The sequence below is a fragment of the Spizellomyces punctatus genome (genome assembly GCF_000182565.1).
Source record: "Spizellomyces punctatus DAOM BR117 chromosome Unknown supercont1.2, whole genome shotgun sequence".
Classification (NCBI taxonomy): domain Eukaryota; kingdom Fungi; phylum Chytridiomycota; class Chytridiomycetes; order Spizellomycetales; family Spizellomycetaceae; genus Spizellomyces; species Spizellomyces punctatus.
In genome coordinates, this window is record NW_015971538.1 from 1,153,306 (window position 1) to 1,162,640 (window position 9,335).

Genomic DNA, 9,335 nt, shown 5'->3' on the forward strand with positions numbered 1-9,335 from the left:
AATTTCAAATCTCGTTGCCATCATAAATAGGTAGAAGTAAGCTTTTGTTTTACGACACTGCATTTAAATCATGTCAAAGACGGCTTCTCATTCTATGACGGGCGCTCGCAATGTCGCCTTGGGTGCGGTATTCGGTCTCGCTCTCGAGAAGAGCAAAGTCTATCTCCCAGATATTATCATCAACCAGATGCTGCTGCGGCAGTGGACAATGGGGCAAATGTTTTTTACTGCTGCGGCTGGGGGAACGTAAGTTGCTACTTGTATACTTTCTTTGCGCGTTCTCATGTCCATCTCGACTACAGGATCATTGTGACAATTTTGGAGGCGACGGGCGTGCGCAAGCGATCTTGCAAACCACCTGTTTCGGCAGGACTTTCTGTGCTAGGAGAGTACGGTGCAAACATTGTAGGCGGCAGTTTATTGGGTGCGGGAATGGCTCTTAGTGGAGCGTGTCCTGGAACCGTCCTTGTTCAGCTGGGAGCAGGACTTGGATCTTCTGTTTACGTTCTTGTTGGCGCTCTCGGTTCGTCGATTACTTATGGATATATCGCTAGGTGAGCGTGATGGAGTATTTCTATGTCAGTGGTGGCGCGCACTCATATACACTGATATCGTTAGATGGATCCAAACCTCATTTCCAACCTTTGGAAAGAAAAGCCCGGTGAAAACTGTCGACGGTGCATTGAAGCACAATGCTCTATTCACCTCCACCATCACCGCAAGTGCCCTCATAGCCGCAGTATATGTCCTTCACAGCATGACATCATGGTCCCACAATGTTATATCAGCATACCAGAACCGCATCTCGCAGGCGTCCTTCAGCAGCACTTCATCAAGTCTCACGTCGCTAGCGTGGAGTCCCATTGCTGGGGGTGCTTTGGTTGCGTTGCTCCAATTTCCTTCGGTAACCCTCTGTGGATCTCCAATTGGTGCATCTGGCAGTTACATGGAACTTGCATCCCGCGTGGTTGCCAAGATTGACAAGAATTGGCGAAAGAATGCCCCAGTGTACGCAGATTTCATCACATCCAATACTGGACTTCTCTTTGCCTCTGGTGTCATAGTCGGCTCATTTTTGTCGGCGTATACAGGCGGCGCTTGGCCTTTAAATCGCAGCTTAGAAGGATCATCGCCTATTAAAAGTGTCATTGGTGGGGCTATGCTTCTGTTCGGGGCGAGGATGGCTGGTGGGTGTACGTCCGGACACGGAATTAGTGGAATTGCTCAGTTGAGTCTGGCGTCGATCGTTACGGTTGCAGCTATGTTTGCTGGCGGAATTGCAAGCGCCTTCTTGCTTTACTGAGTATGCATTATCGTGAAGATTTGTCTAGACAGTTAGCGTAGACTATGTATTTGCATCATATCACTCAATATTTAAAAGTAATACACATGCGGTATTACGTTCCTCAAGATCTTTATTAGAGCCCATGGCCCACCTTTACAACCTTTATAAGCCTTCTCCTTCTGTATCAGATGCCGTATTAGAAAATTAAATATGCTACGTATGATGGGCACAACCTATGCAGATATCCTAGACTATTCTAGACAAGACCAAACCCTTTTGCATTCTCAATAGCCGTCACCAACCGATCTCTTAGTTTATCCTTATCACTGTATTCGGGAAGAAGGAGTCTTCCAAAACAAGTGAGTGCAGTGGGAAGTCTAAGACAAAAAGGTGTGAGAAACGCTGTGGTTGCAGTCAGTTGCGCTCGCGCCTGCCACAAACCTGTCAGTATCAGGTCCGTTCCGCTGGATGACAAACGTCAATCCACCAAGACCCTTTAAAGGAACCCTATCACTCGCCGTCACGAAATTTAATAGTTTCTTCTTTTGCTCCAGTTCCATATCAGAGTGTACAATCTCCCAGAACCATTGAATGACTTCATGATCGGGTCCGTATCCATCGTCGTACTGGGCACCTTGCTCCAGTTCCGTAAAATCGAGATCAGTCGTGGATGTGCCACAAATCATGAGCTCCAATTCCGACGCACGGCACATCTAGGGACAAGGGATTCAGTGGACCATCTTGGGTAAAATTATCAGAGTAGTCCATTTTCAACCTACCTTTAGTGCATTTCCACCGCACACTTTGTGAAAGCCTCTTCGGAAAGCAGAAAACTGACGCCGCACACTCTCCACCACGTAATGATGAATGTACAAATCCACGTATTCCTTCCGATTATCGTTGGTCACCAAAATATCTTCCCCTCCTTCTACAAGCGGAAAATGCTTGACCTGTCCATATATATCATAAGAGATTTCAAAGGTCCGCAAGAAGACATCTCCAACGTCGCCGTCAGACCACTCCAAAAGCTGCTGAAGGCCCCTTCCTAGAGTCTAATAGTGGCCAAAATTAAAGAGAGTCCAACGCGAAAATTACCTGTTCACTATGCCACATACCGGCCACGCATCCTTGACGTCCTCCAGTGTTGGCGCCTCATCCAAAAGCTTCTTGTACAAGACTTTGGGGAAGTTGACATCCAAAATCACCCCATTATAAAGTGCCAGTCCAACAATCGTCCCCACAAGCTCAAACTCCTTCTCGGATTCCAAGGACGCCCCGTTTATCCAGCAGTAACGAGTTTCTTGGTCATATAGGAACATGCCGTATGCGGGGTCGAGGAGCATGCTCACAATAACTTGAAAGAACTCTTTCTGAACGCCGCCCTGGTCCATTCCTTCTTCCCCGCCCCCAATAAACCGCACCTTGAGTGGCTTTTTTAGGTCGGCCCCCTTCTTGCGTATCTACCGGTTTCCAATTTTAATAACAATGCAACAAAGGATGGCAGCCTAGAGACTGACCTGGTCTAAGGCATCTTGTACTAGATGCTGTCTCCTTATTTCCAATACAAGGAACGGATTTGTTGCCTGCTTTAAATTGTGCTCCAGTTGCACAACAGATGGCGAATCTTGCAAAAATCTCTGCGCATGGACCACCAGCGCTTGATGGACAAAGGCGTCCTCGAATTCCAACGACATTTGAACCATTGCATCGATATGCATGATCCGGGTCTTTGCAGTAGGATCAAAAAGAAATGGATAATTGAAATACGAAAACTGCGTGACCTGCGACGGATTTTCAAGTGTCCGCTTCCATGTTTTATACTCGTCCTTGAAGTTAAGCTTACGGTTGAGGGATTCGCTGTAAAACGCAGAAACAGGGACAATGTGCCCATTCTTTGCATTCTCATTCGCAAGGTATAGCATGCTGAGAGTTCGCACAGCTGCTACTAGTGCTTCATCCGGCTGTGGGGAAGGATGGAAATGATCTTCTAGATATCGATGAAACACTTTAAGGACCTTTTCGAATCCTTCTCGGTCATATCTTGAATACCAATTTATCAAAACGGATCGACTCTTTGCTCGCAAAGCTCCGAGGATGAGGCAAAGCTTCTTGAGCAAAGAATCATGGTAAGATCTATCTGAAAGCAGAGGAATTTCGAGCAAAATCAAGATTTGCCTCAACCTCTGCGGTTCCCCAGCCTGCAGACGATGCAGGTTGAGTTGTAATCTCGCCAGCAGGATCTCGAGCGCGTTTACAAAGGGGATAAGAAATGTCTTGCGGGGTTGCACATCGAGAATTAGCTCGTAGGCCTCTCGCACAGCAGATATATCAAGACCCGAAGGATGCCTTGTCTCAGTTTCCGCCAGAAAACTTCGATTTAGAGCATCACTATCAGAAAAGACTGTTCGGAGCGTATTGACAAGAAATCGTGGATCTCCCAGGAGTCTATCATCTCCACCCGAGCCATTCTCATGCAATTTCGGCTCAACCGCGGTAGATCGATAGGTAGCGACGGCGGATTTAAGCAATGGCAGAGTCAGATACTGTAGACTTAGTTGCGGCTCCTCGTCCCCACTTGACGCATCTTGTTCATGGCCATGAGCGGTGACCGGAATCGCCGGACTAAAGACAAGATCATGAGCCCTAGTGACATATCTGAGTGGGGAGCCAGTGCGTGGCTTTATTGGAGTTGATGTGTCGGTTTCTGGCAGAGACCCGCTAGAGTTTGAGCGAGATATCGATGCTACTGGGGTGCATTGGCCCGATGTGGACGAACAGTGTGGTTCTGAGAACCGGTCTAAACCATAAACCGTCATTATATAAGAGTGCGTAACCTTACTCCGCATCGATCACGCATACCTGAGATGGAACCCAAGCTTGGAAGGTCTGTTGAAGATCTACTACGTATGCTTGACTTATCCAATGTTGCGTGGTCGGTGGTAAGTTTGCTCAACAGTCTCAGACCCAAAACGCTGCCATCGTCAAAGGTGAATAAGCCTCGTCGAAGGACATTCTGTTCCTTGATAGCATCGGTTGGTGAAGAATCAAAAGCTGGTTGCGATATGTTGTCATCGTGATGTACATCATCTAGTTCACTTGTAGAATGCGATCGTTTAAAGGTTGATGAGCCTAATTCCACGCCGGAGGGATTAAATAAAGATGCGAAGGGGGAAGATGCAAGTAATGACGATAAGAAAGGTCGCGATGGTAGGGTACTTGACGGAGAAGATTCCCCGTCGAGCTGATCCGAGGATGGTTCATCCTCATCCATACTGGATCGCGGATCGCCTGTTGTATGATCGGGATATGGTGATCCTTTCCGAGATGGTCGCGGACTGGACAAGGGAGAACTACGTGGTGTCGATGATGGCGATGAGAATGGAGGTCCACGGGGCGCTGGCGGATCTGTCGGGATACGGGGGCAAAAGAAAAGGCGCGGGCGTGAGGCGAGCTGCACTGCCATGATGGCGGAGGCATCGGGCGTTAACCGCGGTCCCAGTTTACAGGAAGCACACAGTTTATGAGCGCATGATGTATCACCACACCCGACGCTGAGCTGGTAATAATAGCTATTGATAGATATACACGACCATGTTTAATATCTACGAACGGTTGGGCAGCTTTTTCCAAGTAAACGCACCGTCTAACCGATCTTTCAAATCTCGCCTTTGAGTTACTGGAAGGGCTGTGAGGGTCATCATATGAGCGCTTTGGAGTCGCATCCTGAAGCGACTTTGATAGCTGTGGGTCATTCAGAGCTGCTTTGAACGACGCGGAGCGGGGCAAACCACCACTTGCGGGACTACCATCCGTTTTTTTCTGCTGGTATGCGCTGGTGGAAATCGAGTCACTGTCGTTGGCTGCAGCCGCCTCTAGTAGATAGGCCGCTGTGAGCGGGACTGAATAATGCGATTCAGAGGTTTCCAGCAATGTGTTCTCTGTTCGTCTTGGAGAACCATTGAGGTGCTTGGGGTGCAATGACATTGGCGACCTGCAGTGTGCGAATTCGCCTGCACGTTTCCCTGGAACTAATCAGGACAGTCGGCAACTTTTTGTCTTTGTGTGTTGTCGTGTGCGTGAATGAGTGACGTTTGTATCTATCTAGCTATGCGTCATGATGGGAGTGTTTTGCTAATCTGCATGCTGGTTGCGAATGAAAGATTCGCTATCTGCACAGCCACCTGCAACTGTCACTATAAATAAAACTCGTTGTTTCATTGAAAAAGCCCAAAGAACTTTCAATCGCTGAGGGATATCGGAGGGATCAACAGTTGCATAGACTTGTTTCTTGCAAACGATAGTTTTAACAGTCACCATCATCTTGTATTCGATATTCCGCCGATATCACCCGCTCATGTTTACATTCCCGTTCATGACCTTTTTAAACAGAATGCATCTAACCTAAACGCAACTCGTTTTTTTTACAGTCCAATATCTTCATCGTCCATATTTTCTTTATAAAAAAAACCACACACACACAAGCTGTGAAAGAAAATAAAAAAATAAGTCGAAGCGGAATCCGCCGTATTTCCCAAATGGAGCGCGCTATGCCCGAAATGGTCAACGAAAAAAGTTCGTAATTTGGCATTTCAACTCCTTTTGCCGTTCCAACACTGGCGTTGACTTTTTGGACGTTTGAATTTGGAAAGAAACATTTTCAACACTCTTGGCGTTTAAAGGGAGCAGCTTTTGAACCATCGTCCCTTTAGCGTACTGCAAACCCTCATCCCGCCCTAAATTCCTCATTGGCCAGTTCCTTCTACGAACTCACCTCTGGAACACTTGCATCATGGTCGTTCAGTGGGCTCCTCTCAACCTCCCAATGCCGAGGCGGCGTCAGACGGCGTCTGTTCTCATGTGGATATTGTCTATCCCCACCCTCATAGTCATCTTCTTTTACCTTTTGTTCACTCCACAATATACCCCATGGGTTCTCGCCTACCTTGTCTTCTTGGCGTTGGACCCAACTCCCGAGACTGGCAGCAGGCGCATTATGCTGTTTCGAAAACTCCCATTCTGGAGGTGGATTAAAGACTACTTTCCCATAGGCTTGGTCAAGACGGTTGACTTGGACCCGAGCAAGAATTACTTGTTTGGCTATCACCCACACGGTACGCTTGCTGAAATAATAATTGTTGATAATTTTCATTATATTTACAGGAAGGTGCATTTTTAGGGATTATCGGTATTGGCGCATGGACGAACTTTGCTACTGAGGCTTCGGATTTCGCTGGGAAATTCCCTGGCATCAACCTTCGTCTGATGACACTTCAAACAAACTTCCACCTGCCCTTGTGGCGTGAAGTCTTACTGTGTATGCTTTTGCAACGTTTGTATGACCGCGCAGGATCAGTTCTGACTCATTTCATATTCAGGCCTCGGTATCTCTTCCGTAAGTCGACGCTCCTGCGATAACATTCTCAACAAGGGACCAGGTCATTCTTGCATGATTGTCGTTGGAGGCGCCACGGAATCGCTAGCAGCGTTCCCCTACACGGCGGATTTGACGATCAAGAAGCGTCTCGGATTCATCAAGGTTGCTCTTCGTAACGGTGCAAACCTTGTACCTGTGTTTTCTTTCGGAGAGAATGGTATTATCTCTTTTTAGCGCCTAGCCGGCTGTGCTGGTACTTACATCTTGTATGACCAGATATCTGGGATCAAGTTCCTAACCCGCCCGGCTCCATGGTTAGAACCATCCAGGTTTTGTTCCAGCGGTACATGACCTTTGCTCCGCCGCTTTTCTTTGGCCGTGGTATCTTCCAGTATAATGTTGGCATCATGCCGTACCGTCGCCCGGTCATATCAGTTGGTAAGTAACACGGCCTAATTTGGCTAAAGAGATACAATCAGTTGACACTAGGCCCTTGCCTTCACAGTTGGAAAACCCATAGAATGCCCCAAAATCGAAAATCCCAGCACTGAAGTCATCCTTGAATACCAAAAGAAGTATCTTGATGGACTGCAAGCAATATGGGATGAGCATAAAGACAAGTACGCGCCCAAGCGCAAGCGGGAGCTGCGTTTTATCGAATAGGCCCATGCAATGGGTTTTATATAGTGATGACTAGGACCCTGGACCTCATAGACATTCTGTAGGTCCTCATTGACTGTGAGGGTTTGAACGGTGGTCTTTCTGTTGTTAGGAAGACCAGGGCGTTCAGTTTGTTACATATTTAATATTATCAGAGTACAAGATGCAGGCAATTCCGGTGTGTCTATAATATATTATTTGATGACCAAACTCTAGCTACCTATTTGGCACTGTAAGTATAGAAACCACGACCTGTCTTTTTGCCTAAGCATTCGAAATGATCGGATTAGCTATGCCGGTGTAGGCAAAAAAGTACCGCAGGGGAAGCAGATACCTAAAAATCCCGCATCGACGTATTTAACTAGCAATGGAGCTGGTCTGTACTTGTCGTCGCCAAGTTGCGAGTGAAGCACCTTCATAATGGACAAGCAGGTGTCGAGACCAATAAAGTCGGCCAGTGTCAAAGGACCCATCGGAACATTGGTGCCCAACTTCATGGTAGTATCAATGTCCTCTCGCGTGGCAATTCCCTAACGTTAATTGAATCGTCTGTCAGTAGCGGCAAACGAGAGCGCGTCGACGCTAAGCCAAAACGCACATCTTGCAAAACAAAAACTGCTTCGTTGATGTAGGGCATCAAAACTCTGTTGGCAATAAATCCTGGCATATCCGAGGACTGGGTTGTCGTTTTTCCCATGGCGTGCGCAAGCGCCAGAGTAGTTGTGAGGGTTGCCGGCGACGTGGCAAGGCCAGGAATGATTTCGACAAGTTTCATGACGGGGACTTGAAGGATGGGGCGTGAGACGCATCTGGGGCACATCGTGCCAGGAGGAACTTACCGGGATTCATAAAGTGCATGCCAATCACCTTTGTTTTGCATCGACAAAGAAACGCAAGAATAAGGATAAAGACAGGTCGACAAAGGAAGAAACTCATACGGGGCCATACCTTATCCGGCCGCTTGGTAGACGCTGCAATCTTGGTGATTGAAATTGACGATGTATTGGAAGCGAGAATAGCATGCTTTGGTGTGATTTTATCCAAGTTCGAAAATAATTCACGCTTGAGAGATGGGTTCTCTGTTACAGCCTGACAGAACAATCCAAGTTTACAACCGCTCAGAAACACATGAGGTGACGAGCTCGAACCTTCAGATAGAGCGTACCTCAATTGCAAAGTCGACATTCTTAAAGTCGTTCATGTCCGTCGTGACCGATATCCGCTTCTTGGCCTGCTCCTTTTCTTCTTCAGAGATCTTGCCCTTCAACACATCTTTCTGCAAGAGGAGATCTGGCCGAGAACCTACATTAATTGCGGTGTACACTAGCAAAATGAAGCTCCACCATTGCCAGACAGCGGTAAGCCTGTTTTCGTTTTTGCATCTCGAGTTTCAGCAGACCCCAAAGAACTAGGACCGCCCAGAAACCCCAAATAATCATGGTAAACGTCTAGAATACATACCCATGAACTTCCACCCTCTGTCCAGCTGGGTCTTGTTCGCGTCCAACAACACGACAGGCAGCTTGGAAACATGTGCTGCAACCAATCCTATACCGACGCCCATTTGACCGGCCCCCACTACTCCGATTCGGCCAATATTGCTGAGGTCGACGGAAGCATCGAGAACACGAGGTGTGGTGTGAAAGCGACCCTGTAAACAAGTAGATTAACAATTTGGTTGGGAAACGACGCGACGCTACAGCACTGATGCACGCACAGTCGCCCCCCACGATCGAACGTTTAGGGACCCGGCAGAACGTGCGAAGCAGGACGAGAGACGAGCAGAGGTGAGCATGACGATGATGGTTCACACAGCAAGATAGTGCAGAAGAAAAAGTTGTGGTGTCGACCTTCGACTTTGGGCTACGTTGGGAGACGTTTGTTGTAGGTAATGGGCGGTTCGACTCCGGGCAGGCCAAGGGTGACAGTCCCTTCTGCCCTATTTTAACTCTGAAGAATGGAAAATAAACCAACCAGCTGCAACTTGCGGCATTTGCAATCCGGATGATATGATAA

At 47.6% G+C, this 9,335-nt stretch overlaps 4 protein-coding genes across 5 annotated transcripts; 2 read left to right on the forward strand and 2 right to left on the reverse strand.

The window, feature by feature from the left end:
- Positions 1-70: 70 nt before the first annotated feature.
- On the forward strand, positions 71-1,412 carry SPPG_01326 (the record flags this gene model as incomplete). Of its 2 annotated transcripts, XM_016749648.1 has the most annotated exons (3): positions 71-246; positions 303-554; positions 619-1,303. In XM_016749648.1, the coding sequence occupies 3 exons, from the start codon at positions 71-73 to the stop codon at positions 1,301-1,303; spliced, it is 1,113 nt and encodes a 370-aa protein (XP_016611913.1). The 2 variants fall into 2 exon arrangements, with proteins under 2 accessions (XP_016611913.1, XP_016611912.1); XM_016749647.1 differs by lacking the exon at positions 71-246 and having other exon boundaries at positions 255-554; positions 619-1,412.
- On the reverse strand, positions 1,368-5,771 carry SPPG_01327 (uncharacterized protein). Its single transcript, XM_016749649.1, has 7 exons — positions 4,926-5,771; positions 4,145-4,854; positions 2,803-4,082; positions 2,401-2,745; positions 2,065-2,337; positions 1,727-1,998; positions 1,368-1,662 (listed from the first exon to the last, which is right to left on the reverse strand). The coding sequence occupies exons 1-7, from the start codon at positions 5,267-5,269 to the stop codon at positions 1,542-1,544; spliced, it is 3,345 nt and encodes a 1,114-aa protein (XP_016611914.1). The 5' UTR covers positions 5,270-5,771; the 3' UTR covers positions 1,368-1,541.
- SPPG_01328 (uncharacterized protein) lies at positions 5,520-7,594 on the forward strand. The gene is made up of 5 exons (XM_016749650.1): positions 5,520-6,396; positions 6,462-6,599; positions 6,661-6,876; positions 6,936-7,097; positions 7,165-7,594. The coding sequence occupies exons 1-5, from the start codon at positions 6,075-6,077 to the stop codon at positions 7,320-7,322; spliced, it is 996 nt and encodes a 331-aa protein (XP_016611915.1). The 5' UTR covers positions 5,520-6,074; the 3' UTR covers positions 7,323-7,594.
- Positions 7,404-9,259, reverse strand: SPPG_01329 (uncharacterized protein). Its single transcript, XM_016749651.1, has 8 exons — positions 9,037-9,259; positions 8,781-8,970; positions 8,485-8,609; positions 8,268-8,408; positions 8,159-8,186; positions 7,918-8,102; positions 7,654-7,849; positions 7,404-7,583 (listed from the first exon to the last, which is right to left on the reverse strand). The coding sequence occupies exons 1-8, from the start codon at positions 9,112-9,114 to the stop codon at positions 7,540-7,542; spliced, it is 987 nt and encodes a 328-aa protein (XP_016611916.1). The 5' UTR covers positions 9,115-9,259; the 3' UTR covers positions 7,404-7,539.
- Positions 9,260-9,335: the final 76 nt, after the last annotated feature.